The sequence below is a fragment of the Misgurnus anguillicaudatus genome, chromosome 15 (genome assembly GCF_027580225.2).
Source record: "Misgurnus anguillicaudatus chromosome 15, ASM2758022v2, whole genome shotgun sequence".
In the NCBI taxonomy this organism is placed as follows: Eukaryota; Metazoa; Chordata; class Actinopteri; order Cypriniformes; family Cobitidae; genus Misgurnus; species Misgurnus anguillicaudatus.
The window spans coordinates 26446074-26467308 of record NC_073351.2 but is presented as its reverse complement, the minus strand read 5'-3'; the positions used below and the strand labels follow the sequence as shown (position 1 = coordinate 26467308).

The window sequence follows — 21235 nt, the reverse complement described above, 5'->3', positions numbered from 1 at the left end:
ATGCGTGTTCCCTGCAAAGGGATCGAACGCATGACCTTTTCGAGTTGCTTTACCAAATGAGCTACGAAAAACAATTGGCAGATTAGTCAGTTTACATTAGTTGTTGCATTCAAAAAAATAATTCATTGGATTAACTCAATTAAATTGTGGGCAGGATTTCCATCCAATATGAATGTGTACCCCTAACTCATAAAAACTGCTTTACACAATTAAAATATATTGAGTTTGTCCAACTCAATTTAAAGTAGATGGTAGTACTCAATTAAGTGTAGTTGCCTCAACTCAATTTAGTGTAGTCTAAATAACTCAATTTAGTGTAGTTTGAATAACTCAATTTATTGTAGTTTCAATAACTCAATGTAGTGTAGTATGAATAACTCAATTCAGTTATTTTATATAAAACGTTTTTATAATTAGCATGAGCATGCTAATAATGATAACATGCAATACTTTGGAAGAGCATGTGAGAAGAGACTGATCTCCAAACAGGCATTAACACAGATAGTGCTCATTGAGAGAAACACGTCACATCCACAACTTAACCACAAGCGTCACTCTTCTGCACGATGGTAACTAAACAATTTGAAAAAATATAACACAAAAGCTTCTAAATCAATAAGATAAATGAACGTTAAACACTATTAAGTCTTTCTCTTTACCTAAAAATGCATTAAATAACACTTAATTTAAAAAATTACTCTCCAAAAACAATTGCATGCAAAGCATGCTGGGAAATACAGATCCACAGCCCAGTTAGTAATAGCAACACAAATCATTCATGTTGTCCCAACATAAAATGGTTAAGTGGAGTGAACATGATAAAATTATGTTGAGATAAAAAAAACACGGTATTCTTTTTCCAGAAACCAAACTCAAACTGATTGTGTTAACGCAATTAAAAAGAAATCAATAAATTATTGTACATATTTTCTTTTTGTGTTAGACTAATTTAATATATATACTTATTGCTCTTAATGAGGTATTTTAAATTAATTGAACACAATTTTAATGTGTCATTTATAAGAAGGGCTTGAATCATATTTTTTGAGTGTGTTTCCTTTGGAAAACTTGCAGGATGGTATATCAAAGTATAATGAATTACTCATTTTCCAACCCACTGTTATTGTGCTAAACATATTACTGTCCAGAGTACAAATCCATTTACAAAACAAGCACATTTGCACCCAGGTCCAAAGATCAACTTCATGTTCGGAGGCTTCATCAAATATCGAGAAGCAAAAATGGTTTGTTTATATTTTAGTGTAGCTGCATTGTATTGCATTTAATGCATTAGCTTATCAACTTGTTTGACCACAACTAATCCTAAACTGTTTCTAATCTCTGCCTCGGTAAGAAACTGTTACCTCCCACTTTTTGTTTCGCTGTGTTAACCTTTGTATCTGTTTGAAGGATGGATACACAGTGTCATAGTGGATGAGCCCATCACAGCTGTGAAACAGAATGGCTTTTAAATCAGAAGAACATGTTATCTCATCATCTTGGTGGATGTTGTGTTTTAAAGAGACGTCCTGTCTACCTTAAGACATTATGAGTGGTAAGTTCATATACAGTTGAAGCAATATGGTATGAGAGGTCATGCTATGTTGTTAATATAGTTATACTTACAATAAATGAAAAAATAAATGCATCATCCAGTCAACAGCTTCATAAAAACTACTGTTGTTTTTTAATATAGATCCTATAATGTCCTTCATGTCATTTAGCAGAAAGGCAGATGGGTGTACATTACATGATTATGCAATGATGTTTTAGTTAATATTTCTCCAGTTGTTTTGACAGTCTGAGACAATAATTAATACTCTTTATCACTGTCTTGTATATTGATTGCCTACGAGAGAAACAGTACTGACGAAGATGTGTCTGCTTTTGATTTCAGCAGCATACGTTCAAACCTGAAAAATATGAAAGACATCAAATCATATCTATAGCCTTTAGTTTAGGATATATGAGACATGATTATATTATAAAACCTTTGGTAGACATAATAGATTATGCATTGTAAAAGTAATGTGACTGTATCTTTTATTTTAGGTTGAAGATGATACTTTGAATCCTCTATAATGGAGCTGCAAAGGAAAAGGCAAATAGTCCGCCCAACAGGTCCTCCTGATGGAGGCTATGGCTGGTTTATTGTACTCTCCACCTTCCTTGTCTTTGGGCTGACGTTTGGTGTGATCAAATCATTTGGTGTGTTTTTCGTAGAGATCCACCACTACTTTGCTACCACAGTCACCGCAAGCTCATGGATCACATCTATCGCTGTGGCAACTCTACATTTTGGGGGTATGTGCCAGTCTGTTTTTTTTTTTTGCCAACAAATAACGTAGATCAGATGATCAAGTAATACAACTACTTATCAGAATGTATTTGATGTTTAATAAATTGCAGTAGTGACTGCCAACATTTTTGATAGCGTTGTTCCTCAAGTATTTTCTTATTTTCAAAGTTCAAAGTGATCCAACTTGTTTACAGCATTACAAATTTACATTTTTATACAGGCATTTAAATATAAATAAAAAATAAAATGTATTTATTTATTTACTGCAAAATTTATCAGTTGTACTGTACGGTAGGCTATACAATATACAGCTATAGTGGTATGAGATTTTGGAAAGATAATCATTTTTTGTTGGTAGTGCAACCCATTTTAACACTTCAGAGATAGTAACTAAACATCTAGTTCATTATTATGTTATACGTGCTTCACATAAAACATCAGACCTTTATAGATTAAAATAAGAGACCAAAATATCATATATCATTCATATACCAATATCATTCCTAATTATTATTATAGTATTACATGAGCTGACAGTACACTTGGCGCCTTGTTTTCTGTTTGTGTTGCAGCCCCCATAGGCTCAGCGCTGAGTGCATACTTCAGTCACAGGTGTGTGGTGATAGTAGGTGGTCTGCTAAGCAGCATAGGGATGGTGGCGGGGTCGTGTGCACAGGATCTGATACAGCTGTACATCACTGTGGGGTTTCTTACAGGTGAGCCCGCAGACAGCATTGCAGCATATGGCTGTCCTCACCTGACTTTTGCACAGTAGCCTACAGTCACGCTTCACATGTTACATCACTGAGTCACAACCAGAAAGGTCATTAGCCATTTATAGCAGGTGTATGGGGCCATAAACCTCTCAGGATCACATTGCAGGAGGAAAAACACATGAAAAAGATTAAATGATGGGGTAGAAAGAACAGACAGGAAGGAAGGAAGACGGGAAGGAAGAAAGAAAGAAGGAAAGGAAAGACAGACAGAGAGACAAAAAGAAGGAAATGAAAGACAGACAGACAGACAGACAAACGGAACATAGAGGAAAGAAAGAAAGAAAGAAAGAAAGAAAGAAAGAAAGAAAGAAAGGAAGGAAGGAAGGAAGGAAGGAAGGAAGGAAGGAAGGAAGACAGACAGACAGACATACAAAAAGAAGAAATTCAAATACAGACAGACAATAAAGAAGGAAATCAAAGACAGACAAACAGAACATATAGGAAAGAAAGAAAGAAAGAAAAAAGAAATGAAATGAAAGACATACAGACAGACAGACAAAAAGAAGGAATTCAAAGACACACAGACAATAAAGAAGGAAATCACAGACAGACAGACAGACAAACAGAGCATAAAGGAAAGAAAGAAAGATGATACATTGATGGTTGGAAGGATGGGCAGAAAGAAAAATGAATAAATGAATAAAAAAAGAAAGAGAAGGCAAGAAAGAAAGACAAAAAGAAGGAAAACAAAAACAGACAGATATGCAGACAGAAAATAGAAGAAAGAAAGAAAGAAAGAAAGAAAGAAAGAAAGACAGAAAGAAAGAAAGACAGAAAGAAAGATATGATAAATAGATGGACGGAAGGATAAAGGAAATAAATAAATAAAAAATGAATGAATGAATGAATGATAGAATGAATGAATGAATGTATGTATGTATGTATGAATGTATGTATGTATGTATGTATGTATGTATGTATGAATGTATGTATGAATGTTTGTATGGATGTATGAATGTATGTATGAATGAATGTATGTATGAATGAATGAATGAATGTATGAATGAATGAATGTATGAATGAATGAATGAATGAATGCATGAATAAATGTATGAATGAACGAATGAATGAATGAATGAAAAAGAAAGAGAAGGCAATCAAGCAAAAAAGAAAGACAAAAAAGGAAATCAAAAACAGACAAACAGAGCATAGAGGAAAGAAAGAAAGAAAGAAAGAAAGAAAGAAAGAAAGAAAGAAAGAAAGAAAGAAAGAAAGAAAGAAAAAGAAAAAAAGAAAGATGATAAATTGATGGCTGGAAGGATGGACAGAAAGAAAGAATTAATAAATTAATAAATTAATGAATGAATGAAAAAGAAAGAGAAGGCAAGAAAGAAAGAAAGACAAAAAGAAGGAGAACAAAAACAGACAGATAGACAGACAGACAGAAAATAGAAGAAAGAAGGAAACATGATAAATAGATGGATGGAAGGAGAAAGGAAAGAAATAATGAACGAATGAATGAATGAATGAATGAATGAATGAATGAATGAATGAATGAATGAAAAAGAAAGAGAAGGCAATTAAGCAAAAAAGAAAGACAAAAAGAAGGAAATCAAAAACAGACAAATAGACAGACAGATAGAAGGAAAGAAAATGAATGAATCAAAATGAAAGGAAATAGAAAGAATCAAAGAAAGAAGTAGAAAGAAGAAGAAATCATAGATACATATATATATAAAGATTGAAAGAAAGAAAGAAATACAAAGACAGACAATAAAGAAGGAAATCAAAGACAAAGAAAGAAAGATGATAAATTGATGGATAGAGGGATGGACGGAAAGAAAAAATGAATAAATGATTGAATGAATGAATGAATGAACAAGAAAAGAAAGAAAGAAAGTAAAGACAGACAGACAGACAAATAAAAGGAAATTTAAGACAGACAGAAAGACAGAATAGAAATTGAAGAAAGAAAGAAAGGACAAACAGACAAATAAAAGGAAATCAAGGCCAGACAAACAGAAATAGAAGAAAGAAAGAAAGAAAGAAAGAAAGAAAGAAAGAAAGAAAGAAAGAAAGAAAGAAAGAAAGAAAGAAAGATTAGAAAAGGAAAAGGTAAGAATGAATATGTGAATGAATGAATGAATGAATACATGAAAGAGAAGGCAAGAAAGAAGGATAGACAGAAAATCAAAAACAGACAGATAGACAAGACAGATGGAAAATGAATGAATAAATGAAAATGAAAGAAAAAAAAGAATCAAAGAAAGAAATGGATAAATAAATAAAGGAGAAGAAATCATAGATACCAAGAACGAAATAATATTTCTTTTTTTGTTTACCTGTCCAAATGACATAAGCAATTACATTATAAGTATAAATTCATTTCATTAAATTTATTTTTTTATGACGGAAGGAAGAAAGAAGAGATGAAATTTAAAGAAAAGTTTTTCAAAAATCAAAAGACTGTAAGTAGGGCAGTAGGCCAATGTCATGTGTAATAGTTTATTACACACTCTGTGATTATACATAGCAGATAATCAAAGGTCAAGTTTAATAATAGTGATGTTGTATGGCTGCTCTCAGCAAGATCTTTTGGCAAAAAACTGTATTAGCTCGCTCATAGATATTCATATCACAACAGTATAACCTTGCAGTACAGCCAGAAGGGTTTACGCAAAGTTTTACCCTTGAAATGAATTAATGACTAGTCAGAGAAATAAATGCTTGCTCAGTATATACCCACCTGCGCTGTTCTCTCAATGTCCTTTTCAATTCTCTACAGGATTCGGCTATGCCCTGACCTGGACTCCTACCGTCACCATGCTCGGCTGGTACTTTGAAAAGCGACGGCCGGTGGCCAACGCTCTGGCCAGCACAGGAGAATGCATTCTGACTTTCATCCTAACTCCATCCTTTCAATTCCTTGTTGACCAGTTTTCCTGGAGGGGAGCGATGTTGATACTTGGAGCTCTGCAGCTTAACCTTTGCTTGTGTGGAGCTCTGCTTAGGCCACTTGACGGGGAGGTTCCCGCTAAAGAGCTTGCGGCAAAGGGGAAAGATTTAGAGCTGGAGACATTGTCTCAGACTTGCACTAGGAAGACCTCAGCTAACAGGCCAGGACCCAAACAAAACTCTGAATTGCTAAAAAATAAAATCATTCGCTACGTGGACTACACGCTTATCGCTAACGGTCGCTTTATGGTCTACTCAATGTTTGGTGTCTTCGCCGCACTTGGCTTCTTTGCTCCATCGCTGTTCTTGGTACCATACGCACGTAGCAAGGGAGTGGAGGAGTACCAAGCGGCCTCTCTCATGTCCATTTCCTCGGCGCTGGATCTATCAGGACGGTTGATTTTCGGATGGGTGGCTAATCTGCGTTTGGTGAAGACGATCCATCAGTTGTTCGTTAGTGTGATCCTGCTAGCTGTTATTCTGTTGCTCTGCCCGCTAGCAGCCACTTTCACTCATCTTGCCCTGTTCAGCGCCAGTTATGGGTTGGTGTTTGGAGCGACAGTGGCTATTCACATCACCGTACTTGCTGAAGTAGTCGGCGTGGAGAAGTTGGGAAGCGCTCTGGGTTTTTTTATGCTCATCCGCAGCAGTGGCGGCCTTCTTGGACCCCCGCTGGCAGGTGAGTTCTCTAACTAATGTTGCGACCTTTCTGGTGTCCAATTGTGTCCAGTGCTTTAAAAAGTCAGTTTGTGATGGATTAAAGATGTTGAAATTAAAGGCAGGGTATCTGATTTGATCCAGAAACATTTTTAGATATGCTGGTTAAAAGTCTCCTCACATCCTGATAGCAATGTTTAGTTGTTTAAACGTATTTGTAGAAATTTATATCATCTGTGAAAGGTGAAGGACCAAAAAATCTTCAATGAATCGTAGATATCGGTCCGAACGGACATTGCCTTTTTTGTCCCTCATCCGTAAGCGTAATTTGAATGCCACCGCGCAGCCTGTTCACGCAGACACCATACGTCATCGGCGTGTTCACGTGCGCTCACCTCCCGTCTGTAAACAGAGGGAGAATAGCAAACTTTTCTGCTGAATTAACAACTTGCACAGGAGCCACAAAACAAAAGACATCTTTTATAACAACAACAGCAAAAACCCAAATTAACATCGGTAACTTTACTGCTTTACCACGAAATGCAAACAGCTGCAGGAGGCAAAGGGTCTGAAAGGGTCGTTGCTTTGTTCATTTTGGTAAGGTAGGTACGTGATATGGTTGTATTGAGGTGGATTCAGATATTCTTGATGAAACATTGTGTTGCTTAAGGAATTTGTGTTCGTTTACGGATTAGCGTAACAATATAGTTACTACATCTACACAACCGAAAGTGTGCTTTAACTAATTCTGATGTAAAACAGTTGGTTATTTTGGTAATTTTATTCACTTTGAACTGCAAAGTTTTCTCACCGGTGAATGAGACACGAGATGTGACCATCTGATCTGTGCGTCTTCATGTGTTTTGAAAGAGGCGTGACTTTGGATGGCGATTTGAATGGAGGGTGGGATCGTGATTTCATTGCTAGTCGGCTACCGTTAGCATTTTTCAAAAATCTACAAATCTATACAAATGGCTTGATCACGTTACATTTAAGCTGGTCATTGTACACTCGCAAACTCTATGTCCAGATATAAAAAGTTCTTGTAGGTCACACTAAAGCATACCATCACCCCATTGTGAAAAAGTTTCTCATTAATGTTAATAAGACTTCACAATATTACCCATAAAGCTTTGCCCATCAAAGAAATGCATCATTGCTATTGCGCTCTTGTTCTATTGTGTTCATTTCATGGATTATTGGTCACTGCATAAATGTTTTTTTTCTCATCTTTTCAAATAGCGGGCCACGCTTCGGCTGCCCTCGCCAAATTTAAACTAATGTTTCACTGCCCACTGCTCTCTGCTAATGCAGTGTATGCAGCACATCACAACCGGTACCGTGACAATACATCACAGGAGCTGCACAAGATGAATAAACAACTAAAGAGCAAACGAAAGGCACGACAGTGAATATAATAGCTGAAATTGATTGCCACCTAATAAGCTCTGATAGGACAGGTTTGAATAGATGGTTTTGAAATGTGAAGATGGAGGGGTTTTTCCCCGTGCTAAGCGATTTTTGTCTTGAACGTCTGCCAAACCGGGGCAAACATTGGAAGAGTCTTTACAGGACCTTAAGGAGCCAGAAATCTTTTCCCATGCCAAAAGCAGTTTAACACTGATCCTGCCAAAAAATACCTCAGCTGTCCGCTTAAGGGACGTCAGGTGCCAAATTGCATCACTTCCTGTATTCTGAAGGGCTAATGCACTTCAGTCTGAATCTCTCAGGTTTGGATGCATAGACTAAGTTTGAGAAAAGCCCTTATTTGGGCACTGCAGGCTGAGAGTTTAGTCAGCAGGACTGTATAACCGTCTCTGTAATTACATCATAAATTAGTCCTGATATCTCTGCACCGCAGAAGCTCCCTGAGTTTTAATGAGGCTGGAAAATCCAACACTCTTTTACTGAGGCTTTATAAAAGATGAGTCAAATATCCCTCTGTTCATTGACTTCACAGAAACTTTATATCCCGGTGCTTTCATTGAATAATTGTTTAAAAGTATGTGCAGTGAAAGTTCATTCTAAGCAAGTAGGCAAAAGGACTGAGATGGGATGTTGGCCAAAAAACTGCAGGTGAATTACATTACTTTGAAATAACACAAAATTGCCTTTTGTGTGTATCCAAATTTGTGCCGAAATTGATCCCGGGATCGATCCTGGAATGGGGCCTACATTGCCGGAATCAGTTCGGAATGCACTCTGTGTGAACAAGCGGTGTAATGTAGTGATGCATTTGTCTTCATAATGACACACTGTAGTTATCATGTATCTCTTTGACTGGGGGTTGTAAATGCAGATCAACATTCTCAATGAAAAATGTCTGCAAACTGGATTCAGAGGAAGCAGAGATCAGTAAGCTCCTCACTATCCACCTTTTTGCAGAGATTGTTTGCAAGCTTATTGGAACGGTATGTGATGCTTGAATCGGTTTAAAATATATTCAGATGGGTGGTTTCTCGAAATAATAAGAAAATCACTGGCGTGTAAATCAATCAAATCCTGGGAAACATTATACGTGTATTTTCAAGAATCTCTGTTTGAAAGGGACTTTAGTGATGGTTGCTAAGGCTAACGCTGCATCTGAAACCGCCTACTTTCATACTTTATAGTTGGTGAAAGCAGTAGGCGAGCCAAGTAGTATGTCTGAATTCATAGTGGCCTATTCAAAAAACGTAAACAAAAAGTACCCAGATGACTTATCTTACTATCCCGTGAGCACCCAGGAGAGGACTTATAAAAATAAAGAAGAAGAAGGAGGGGCGTTGTTTTATTCAAAAAGCAGTTACGCGGCTCTATTCAAATACATATATTGAACAGCTGTCCCTTGTGGTAAATTGCGCTTGTTTAACATCATTGCAGTTAAAGGATTACTCCACTTTCTTAAAAGAAAAATCAAATTTACTCACGCCCATGTCCTCCAAAATGGTGATGTCTTCCTTTGTTCAGTCAAGAAGAAATTAATGTTTTGAGGAAAACATTTCAGGATTTTTCTCATTTTCATAAACTTTATTGGAACCCAATCGTTTACAGTTTAAATGCTGTTTAAAATTGCAGTTTCAACGCAGCTTCAAAAAGCTCTAAATGATCCCAAATGAGGCAAAAGGATTGTCATTTACAGCGGGGAAAATAATATAGTTATTATGACTCAACTTGTATACTTAAATGTTCTGATTTCTGAATTTTGTGTCAATAGTCCACTTAGAAATCCCCTACCTGATAAGAATGCTAATGTGTCAAATACTTATTTCCCCCGCTGTAAACTGTAAAATGTTTGGGTCTAATAAAGTCTTTTAAATTGAGATAAATCCTGGAATGTTTTTCTTAAAGGACAAGTTTGGTATTTTACACTTAAAGCCCTGTTTTTAGATTGTTTGTGATGAAATAGAGCGGTTTTGACTGAAATTTGGACATATGATGCTGGCCCGAGAATGTTTGGGTGTTTCTTGTATCACCTCCCACCTCTATAATGGCTCTATAGGTGCACAGGAACAATGCTTTCTAAAATGCATTAAACTTTCATTTACAAAGACGTGAAATTCACCGAGTGGTCACAAAAATCGCTGCAAAAGACGCATTCCAACAGGTTTTATCGTAGTTTTGTCCAACTCCATTGACTTGTATTAGATGTGCTGTGAGGTACCGTATTACTCCGCGCCGGGAACTTTGTTTGTATTCTTGCAATTGGCAAAGGCCGATTATCGCCACCAACTGGGCTGGAGTGTCTATTATTTAAGTTCTCAACGGAAGAATATACGGGTGTGAGGCGTTTGGAAAAATAGGTCCACAAGATTACAACGAACGGTAAAACACCTGTTGGAAAGCATCTTTTTGCAGCGATTTTTGTGTGAGCATATCAGTGAACACCCCTGACCACTCGGTGAGTTTCACGTCTTTGCAAACGAAAGTTTAATGCATTTTAGGAAGGATTGTTCCTGTACACCTATACACCCATTGTAGAGGTGGCAGGTGAAACAACAAACACCCAAAAATTCTCGGGGCAGCTACATATGTCGAAATTTCAGTCAAATCCGTTTTATTTCATCATAAACAACTGAAAACATGGCTTTAAGTGTAAAATACCAAACTTGTCCTTTAAAAAAACGTAATTTCTTCTCGACTGAATAAAGAAAGAAATCAACATTTTAGAAGACATGAGAGTGAATAAATTATTGGGATTTTTTAAGAAAGTGTAGTAATTCTTTAATAACTAACTTGTTGTAATGACGATATGTCTCACGTGATGTTTCAACATGGCGGATGTAGTACAAATACTATCCACATCCATACTATACAGTCGTCTTCATCTAATTCAGTACCTTCTGTCACAGTGTGCGATTTCGGATGCAGGGCAAGTGTCAGTATCACCTAGCAAACACCCATAACAACCTAGTAACAGCATAGCAACAGCTCACTTAAGATTAGATTTTTGTAGAGCTTATTCCAGGAGCTTAGTGCGTTAGCAGTGCAAAGGTCATGGGTTCGATTCCCAAACATAATGTAAGGCTTAAATGCCCTGTAAGTAGCTTTGGATAAAAGTGTATGCTAAAAAAATCTAGTTCTATTTACAATTCTAATTCTGACATTGTTTCTGCAGGAATCTTTATAGATGAAATGAATGACTATGGTGTTGGTTTCCTGATGGCGGGCGTGGCTCTCATCGTCTCCGCCCTCTTTTTACTTCTGTTACATCAAATGAACAAGAAAGGACAGGATAAGAGAAAGGACAGTGCCATGGAGAACGAGAGTAGAAAAGTGGACATCTGAAGTTAAAAGTAAGAAGTTGTTAAAGCAGCTCTTTTGATCTGCTCAGTATTTGAAGTAGTCCCAACATTTATTTAACCCACTTTTATCTCTTTTGTGCAATATGAACGCATGCATCACCACACATGTTGTCATGATATCATTAGATATGATTATCATCACTCGAAACTAAAGTAAATAGACCGTTCTCACTTAAATGATGCTTTTGATGGATTACATAAAGCCTTCTCGATGCGGTCTCATAATGATGCAATGCAATCATTTTTCATCAGATCTATTGCTGTAGTAAGTCAAAAAAATGGGCACCGCCTTAATGGATTAATGGAAGCTGACTCAGGGTTTAACAGATGCCAAAGATGATGCATTCAATCAGACTAGCTGCTGATATTGCTTATCTATTAGAATGGTATGAAGCTGCAGGCATTTGAATTTTCAGTTTGTCTGCCTAAAATTACACAAAGTAAAATTTGTGTATTTTGTTTAAAGGCCTGGACACAGGTGTTGAGGTTATGCACCAGTTTTAAAAAATGTTCTCAATGATCTCCCTCTACTGGTGATGTAAGGGAAGTGTAGGATGGAGCACAAACTAAAGTGGTTTAAATGGATAAATAGCATAAAACAAAATATGAGGATTTCAGAACGTACTGCATGTGTATTATAAGAATGTCTACTATAGGCATGAACATTTTTACTAATTACTAATTTTTTGTATTTTTTATTTGTGATTCAGCTTTTTCTCTTCAGTTTGAAGCCATTAGCACATCTTACTGACACAGATAGCCATATGATTGTTGGAATTAGATAACACATTGATATAGAGATAGTAAAGTCTGTTATGTAGACCATCGAGGATATCAAAGCATATTTCTGATCCGGTCTTTTCTGGAAGTAATATCTCTTCCTAACATCTGCACTTTGATGTTGCTTTATGCATGCTGGTCTGTGTGTATCCTCCCCGAAACATAAATTTCCTAACTGGAAATAACCTAAATGAATACAAATGTACATACTTCCTATAAATCTGAAAAGAAACAAACGTTACAAGACAGAGAGCATCTCTGTAAACATAACTTTTGGAGTCACCAACAGTTCATACATTTAAATCTTTCTCTCCCTTATCTTGACCAGCACCATGATGCATACAGTATCATCAAAAAGATGTTTGCTTTTCAAGGAGGCCACCTACCATCATGAGGGATGTAAAATCAAAGCTTCACACTGTCCGCCTCCCATTTCCGTCCTCCAAAGTCACAACATCAATCAGGATTTAAAGCGGACTGTCTTTTGAATGCCATTCATTCCTGTTAACACCCCCTGCTATTACAAACACTATATTCAGTTAAACACCTATTACAGCTCCAACACCTGATTTATGAAATGTCAGGATATTGAATTAAACTACAGATGGATTATATGGCACAACAGTTTGGATTTTAGGATGTTTCAGATTATATAATACAGTCTGGCCTTTATGTTAGTTTTTATTATAGCATTAAATGACTAAACGTATGTGAATACATGTTTGTTTGTTTTTGCTATACAATAATATTATAGGTATGTTTCTATACATTTAATAATGATTATTAAATGACTAAGGGGCGGTTTCCCAGACTAAAATGCATATGTTTGAGCTGCTTTAATTGTAAAACAGCTTTCCCCTGACATGTTTTAATATATATCAGTGCCATTGTTTTGTTTCAGAATGCACACCAGTATTGTTTTTTTTAAGGATGTTTGTAAAAAAAACGACTTAAATGTCCTAAAATAAGTAAATCCTGGATTAATATAAACACTGTCCGGGAAACTGCCCCTAAAAGTATGTGAATACATGTTTCTAAATAAACAAAATAACATCATAAGTATTGTTGCTGTCCTTCCCAAAGCTTGTATGTCCAAATTCACTCTTTTCAAAACAGAATAAACACTGTATTTTTTATTGATACATATTGTGTTGTCTAAGTTGACAAGCACTTTTAATACTTTTTATTTATGGAATATTTGCAAAACCCACTGACAAACATATGACCAATATGAGATATGATGAAAAGTGAAATTCAAAAAATATGGAGATACAAGATTTCGGAAGGACAGAGACGGTATGTTTTATAGTTAATTGTGATTATTAAATTATTAAAAGTATATTAATATATGAAGTGTTCAGATGCAAAACCCTCTAAGTGCATCTGACATGTTTTCTTGTAAATAATTTTTCATCAGGCTCTTGTGTTTAGATTCAGTAATTTCACTTTAATGGCAATAAAAAGATTATTAGTCAGTACCTGAAATGCCTTATTTTCACAAAATGTCACTTTAGTAATTTCATTGGTATTTAACAAATTTGACAGCAAAACCCTCTAAGTGCATGCAACCTTTTCCGGTAAAACCTCCACTTCTTAAAAAAAATCCACTACTTTGGATAAGACGTTGTTACATAATCACTAAAGAACCAGCTAGAAATAACCCAATCTTACGGAAATTTGTGTTATAGTCAGAAAATATTTTAATATACGGAAGAATACAGTATACGGGTGTGAGGCGTTTGGAAAAATAGGTCCACAAGTTTACAACGAATGCTAAAACACCTGTTGGAAACCATCTTTTGCAGCGATTTTTGTGTGAGCATTTCAGTGAACACCCCTGACCATTCGGTGAGTTTAAGTCTTTGTAAAGGAAAGTTTAATGCATTTTAGGAAGGATTGTTCCTGTACACCTATATTGTAGAAGTGGGAGGTGAAACAACAAACACCCGAAAATTCTTGGGGCAGCTACATATGTCGAAATTTCAGTCAAAACCGTTTTATTTACCGTTTAGCACATTCTGCCATCAAATCAGTATTTGAGGAATTAAGCGGAATTTAAGTATTTATATGTATCATCTCATTTTTATCCAACCTGATCTCACAAAATCTGTGAAATAGTCAAGCAATATTTTGCTTATTTTTGCGTGTCTTTGTCACGTATTTCCACCATTTTACGTGCCTGTGTGTGTCACAACTTTCTTTTTCGTGTACGTTTCACGTATTGGTTACTCAACTGTTTTTCCTATTTTCTTATCATTGTCCCTTCGGTTTGGGGTTAGAACGGCTCTCTGTTACATAAAATGACATCCTTGCCCAAACCCAACTCTAACCCTAACGTTAGGCGACAATGGTTTAAACACGTATACAAAAAAATAGTATAAACCAATACTGTAAAGTGACATCCTAACCTAAACAGCAAATCTAACCCCAAACCGAAGCGACAATGGTTTAAAAATAGGAAAAACAGTTGAGTAACCAATACGTGAAACTTACACGAAAAAGAAAGTTGTGTCACGGGCGCGTGGAATGGTGGAAGTACGTGACAATAGCACGCAGGGAATAGCGGAATGTTGCGTGACTATTTCACAGAAATTTGTGAGATCATGTTGTTTTTATCTGAGGTGACGTTTAGCGGGGTTTTTACAGCATTGAGTCAAAAAAGGATGAGTTGTTTGGTTTAAATAAACCCAGAAAATGTTTATAGTCCACCCAACAATGGGTTAAAACAACCCAGCATAGGTTACAACCCAATTACAACCCAAGGCTCGCCCTTTTTCACCCAACACTGGGTTGAAAATACCCCAGTATTTTTTAGTGTGGAGTGTAGATGCTTGTATAGTCCAATTTATAATTCCAACCAGAAGCCCAACACAAGCTACAGTTTATTTCCGGACACTAAGCCCCTTCAAAAACTCCAAAAAGAAGAAATCACGCTTAAAATGAAGGAAAATGGGACACATGCTGTTTGGCTCTGACCTGAGCAGACAGCTCCTTTGAAGTCTGTAATTGGAAACAGTTGATTGAGGAAAGTGGAAGGAGTCTAAAGGCTCCCTGATTTATTTCCCTGCCCGTATCTCCCTCCACCCATTCCCCCAGGCCTCCTTACATTGACCTCAATGGTGTACTCCAGCAAATAACGCCAGAACCAGGAATTTCATTCAGTTGTACATGTATCCAAACGACAATGCATACAAAAAATCGCATAAAAATAAAGTAAAGAACATTCTGTAAAAAATGTTACCTACTGCCTTAGTAAGGTCATGTCAAAGACCATGAAATCAATAGTTAAAATCAAACTTTGATGCTCCTAATCTCAGAATTAGATTATGCGGCTTTTTTCACAAACAGGAATGATACTGTAGATACAGCTGTGGAGCGGATGGGTATAATAAACTCCATTGAGAAAAGTTTAAAAACTGTGTGGTTTCAAATATACACTCTGACTTGACTTCTGATGTGCATTAGGGTGTATTTGAGGACACAAACTATAATTACTTCTACAAAAATGAATGTGACAGTTTAAATTGGCCACAGATATCAGTATAACACTCTTGCAGTTTCTAACAACACACACACAAGCCCACATCACTTACATGCACCTACATGCAAGAATCAAAGGTATTTGTTTCAAAGAGAGCGACATTGGGAGAGAGAGAGAGAGAGAGAGAGAGAGAGAGAGAGAGAGAGAGAGAGAGAGAGAGAGAGAGAGGCTGGACTGAGATGATTTTTCGTGCACGTCATGGCCTTTATCGTTCAGATTCATCTTCTTGCAAGAGCATATTGAGGTCAGGCCCCTAATTTCTTTGATCAAAACATGAATCATAAAATTCAGTTTTTTACCACACACCAATCATGTTTTACTGATAATACAAGCTCACAAACAGAATGTTTATTATAACATCAGTGGAAACATACCCAGTGACAGCAGTTTATCATTAAAACATTAGCTAAGAAGTGTGTGATGCACGAGTTTATGAGAATGATGTAAACAGACTGCTAGATTGCAGATATGACCCACTGTAAAAACATAGGAAGTAGAAGAAAGTAAAACAAGTTATCATAAGTAAAATGTAATTGATCTACCAGATCATATTTAAGTAGATTTCATATCCAGTTTTAATAACATTAATACCGAGCCCCTAAGGTGACATTGGAAAATCTAAAGTTTAGTTTTATGTGCTCACGTAAAAACTTACGCGTGCTCATGCAAAGCCTTCATGTGCAGATTTTTTTTTAAGTTTAGTTTTGCATGCTCACGTGAAACTTTCACATGCGCACGCGAAACTAAACTTTATTTAATTTTTGCTCCATGTCCCCTTAGGGGCTCCGTACATTTACAACCACATGTATTATTTTATTATGTTTACTATACGTTTATGCACTTGGCAGACGCTTTAATCCAAAGCAACTTACAATGCATTCAAGCTATACATTTAATCAGTTTGTGTGTTTACTGGGAATCAAACCTAGGGCTGTCACAATTATGAAATTTGGCTGGCGGTTAATTGTCTAATAAATTGTGACGATTATGATGATTGTCTGTTAAAATGCAATCAAAATACCAAAACAGGCACTTAATAGTAGTCAAAATCCTACTAAGGTCATATTAGTACTGGACCACATGCAAAAAATCTATTCCTAACAGATCCTTAAGAATAGTTTCCTTCACTTCCCTAAATTTGTAACTGGTGTTTGGAAATGTATCTTTTACCTGACAGTATATACTACTTTTCAAATATTTGCAGCATTTTTTTAAATGCTGTTTTTTTTCACTGTATTGAATGGCTTTGCAATGTATCGCGTTACACTGTCAGTTAGGGGCATCATCTGATACTGTCTTGTTTATACAGGCGCTGCAGCTCCCCCTTGTGTTTTAAGAGAGATGTGCAATCATTGTGGTGATCATCGCGATAAGGTCAAACAATCGCGATGAGACGATTATTTATTCATTTTGACAGCCCTAATCGAACCCATGCACTGCTAACACAGTTCTTCACAGCACTCCTCATATTCCTTTTTATAATCACTACAAAGAGCCATTTTTCAAGCAGAAATGTTCTTTAAATGTTAAAGGTTCTTTTTAAAACTATTAAAGGAGCGGTGAATCAAAAACTAAATTTTAACTTGATAATTTGTTATATAAGAGGTCATCATACTTAAATGAACATCCTGCAAGTTTTAGAACTGAAAACGTCCATGCTACTGAAATATAACCGTTTTTGGCACCAAGCCAGCTAAACACTCCAGTGAAAAATTCGGAAATCTATGACGTCAAAGTAGAATTGAAACACCTCCCCATAACCAAAAGGACAAGTCTACTTTTGTAGCCCCGCCCACAGCTTCGCGTGACACACGTGTGTCTTAACGTGTAAACATGTCTTTAAAGATTGACAAATGTAACCAAAATGACTTTTAAATACATTTTTTCTGAGAGACTTTTATTTTGACGCGGTGATCTGTTATGATACCATGGAAACGCATTTTCGGTTGTGGAAGAACCGCGTGGGAACAACACAGAAGCTAAATACTTCAATTCGGAGGCTTGAAACATAACATTAGCAATATGCGTGGATAAAGTTTGCTTTTGAAGAAGTTCCAGCTCGTGTGGGGAGTGTTGTTAAAGTTGTGTACAAGGATTCATTTGTAAAGAAGTCGATGCTGGATTTGCAGAGAGACTCAGAAGCACCACTTATATTGGATCTGACAACAATGACACAGCAGTATAATTCACAGTAAGACATTTTACTTTATTTAAGTTACTGCGTTTCACTATTGCTTTGTTAAAAGAGAATGCTTGATATGTCCTGTTGTAACATCCGTGTCTAAATACGTTTGTTTGACTGTTTTAATTTACTAAAAACATTAAACGATTAATAAAGGTACAACACTTAACAATACGACTGTAATTTAAAGGTAGAAATATACAAAGTTAGTTATAAGGAAGGATTTATCAACCGCAGTTTAGATTCTGATGCCCGTTTACTGTGTTGAATACGGTAATTTAGGCAAGTTGCGTTTGAAAGGTAAAACATTCAACAAAGCTTATTTTTTATCATATAACTGTGGTATTTAACATTACGTGAATGTAAAAGCAACCTCAAAAGCACAATAGAAATATACAAAGTTATTGATAAGGATTTATTAGCCGCAGTTTAGATTCGGATGCACGCTTACTGTGTTGTATACGGTAATTTAGTCACGTCGAGTTTTGTTTCTACTTTAATATACGTATTGTCATTTATGTGTATCATGTTAAGCACCCTGAATCTTTTGTGTCTCAAACATATTTGTGTTCGGCTGCTATTTTTATCACATTAATGTTTTTAAAACATTTCCCTACATGTAATGACGGGGAACGAAGCTGTCCAATCATAGCAGTGGGTGTTTACGTTCAGGTCTTCAATGCGGCCCGCCCCTTCAAACGAACCATTTCTCAAGACAGCCACTAATCCATGTTACAAAATAGCATATTACTTATTGCTTTTGATGTTTTTGAATGTAAAAACCATGCGAACATCATAAGTAGACATCAGACAACAGTATAAAACAATAAAATCGACAAATTCACCGCCCCTTTCAGTTAAAAATGGTTCTTCAATGACATTTTAAAGCACCTTTATTTTATAAATGTAGATTTAGCGGGTTGGAAGCATTTGACTCTATCAGAGGTTGACCAACGCATTAAAGAGGCTCATTGACGCCTTGCAGACGCAAGACAAATATCTAGCATGATAAATATCTAGAGTTGAAATCCGACTCGACATCCTGTGATGTCGCAGTGACCTACAGCCAATGAGAGCAAATGCTGACTTATTTTTTCACCCATATTCTTTGTTTTTTACTTTTTCAAGGCCCCCCCCCAAAAAAAACTCTTTCTGTTTCATGTGATGTTTCACATCGTTTCCCATTCTGTGTTTCTGTGACAAAACGTGGTTTGAGGATCGGATAGAGTCGCGTGATGACGTGACCTTATGTTGCGAATCATTCACGTAAACCTCATTCACACAGTGCTTTGATTCCAGAAAGTGCTTTTAATTTTGTTAAATTGGCAACGAACCGTTTGTGTAAATACAAACACATTCCGTAAAATGTTATGGGATCGTTCCCTTAAATGGGACCTAGTAATATTGCCGTAACATTTACGGAACGCGTCCTGTGTGAACAAAACGGAGAAACAATGCCATAAGGGGTGTGCCATAGCGAGGACGCGTGTATCATCACAACAAGAAGTTATCGTTCAGCTCTTTGACATGGGGGAGTAGCAAATTAACATTCACCGTGAAAACTTTCGGCAAACTGGACTGAATCAGAGATCAAGGAGCTCTGCACTATCAGCACTTAATCTATGATCATTCACCAGCATAACAGAACAGCGCGTCAGATGCTCTTTTATGATCTTATCATAAACAAAAATGCACGAGCGTGGTTTCTCGAGAGATATGGATAATAAGCAAACCTCAGACGCTGCGTGTCTTTACGGATAACGGAAAATCATTGGCAGTGTAAACGAACCCAAATCAAACAATCTAGAAACAATGTATTTTCCATAATCTGTGTGTAAAAAGGGCTGTAGTGTCACATAGTGTAACCACCTTAACTTACGACTTCCAGACATTACAGAGATGCAGAGTCATGCAGTCTGAACAGAAAAGTGATCGCACGGCATTTGAAGCCATGCAGTGTGAACTTGGCATAAGTGAATAAAGATGTGAAAGGAATGTTCTGACTCAAAAACAAGTTGAGCTTTGACAACATCATGTGTGACACGCTGTTGTTTACTACAGGCAATAATTGCAACTTTACCACAAACATTAGCTTTACACTCATGTTTAATAGTTTATATTGACCACAATGTATAGTTACAAGATAAATGAACATGTAAAACAAACATCAGGGTGTCATCTGTGACCCATCTGTAAAAATCCAAGTTTAAAGAGCATCAAACTTTGATTTCACTGATATTATTCATTCTTTGGCACGCCCTTACTCAGTCAATATTAAAGATAGCAAGGTTATATTATAACTAATTGATCTATACATTGTGTTGGATGATTTTAAACAGCACATCACAATGATTACTTGAGATGGGTTTTCACAGACTCACATTTAATAACCAGTACTGAATATTTTTAAAAGGAAAACACCCCCGTTTTTTTTCAATATTTGACTATGTTCTTACCTCAACTTAGATGAATTAATACATACTTATCTTTTTTCAATGCATGCACTTTTAATCTTTGTACAGCGCTTCTTGAATGTGTTAGCATTTAGCCTAGCCCCATTCATTCCTATGGCTCCAAACAGAAGTTTTATATTGTGCCACCATACTTACTCGTGTAACTACTTATGTAGCAGTCTTTAAATAGGGAAAACATGGAAGTGTTTGGTGGCTTCTGAATTCATTCCTGTTTGGAGCCATAGGAATAAATGGGGCTAGGTTAAATGCTAACAAATTCACGAGGCGCTGTACAAAGATTAAAAAGTGCACACATTGAAAAAAGATAGGTAAGTAGTGGAGGTAAGAACATAGTAATATATTGAAAAGATTGTGGCGTTTTCCTTTAACAAAAATGCACAATTTTGCTTTAAATGCCTTCAGAAAGCTTTGACCCATAAATTCCATTTGCCAAAAAAACTTTTTGTCCATTCTGTTTTTAACCATAATAATGTTATATCTGTTACAGGACTGGAAAAGTATCCAAAATAATCTGGTAAGCATATATTTCCCCTTTTAGTCTAGTAAAAATCACAGGTGGCTTTGTCTAGTAAAACTAGAGGTGATTGAAGGAGAGGTGAAATGGGCTTGGCATTCCTTGCTTTTTTCTGTCTCCATAAGGGGCACAGAAGGGTACAGAGAGTCTGCGGCTAGAGGCGGGATGTCCTACTTTAGCAGAGAACGTGAATTTTCAAAGACAAGTGGCCCCTTCCCTAGAATTCACCACATGCTTTCATTTCTTCTGCCTGATCAACCATTCTGTTTTATCCCATGAAATAAGCACACACACACACACACACACACACACACACACACACACACACACACA

At 36.4% G+C, this 21235-nt stretch overlaps 1 protein-coding gene across 5 annotated transcripts in view; it reads left to right on the top strand.

Annotated features, from left to right (window-relative positions):
• The first annotated feature begins 1415 nt into the window (after positions 1-1415).
• LOC129418963 (monocarboxylate transporter 2) overlaps positions 1416-21235 on the top strand; it is a 29118-nt gene continuing 9298 nt past the window's right edge. The window contains exons 1-7 of one of the 5 annotated variants that reach the window (XM_073853686.1): positions 1416-1555; positions 2053-2304; positions 2872-3015; positions 5801-6649; positions 11225-11402; positions 20876-20902; positions 21028-21162. In XM_073853686.1, coding sequence (XP_073709787.1) covers positions 2082-2304; positions 2872-3015; positions 5801-6649; positions 11225-11394 — 1386 coding nt within the window. In that variant the 5' untranslated portion in view covers positions 1416-1555; positions 2053-2081 and the 3' untranslated portion in view covers positions 11395-11402; positions 20876-20902; positions 21028-21162. Of the gene's footprint in view, positions 1556-2052; positions 2305-2871; positions 3016-5800; positions 6650-11224; positions 12901-20875; positions 21007-21027; positions 21163-21235 lie in introns of those variants that run through there. The other 4 variants (XM_073853684.1, XM_073853683.1, XM_073853685.1 and 1 more) reach the window with 4 other exon arrangements.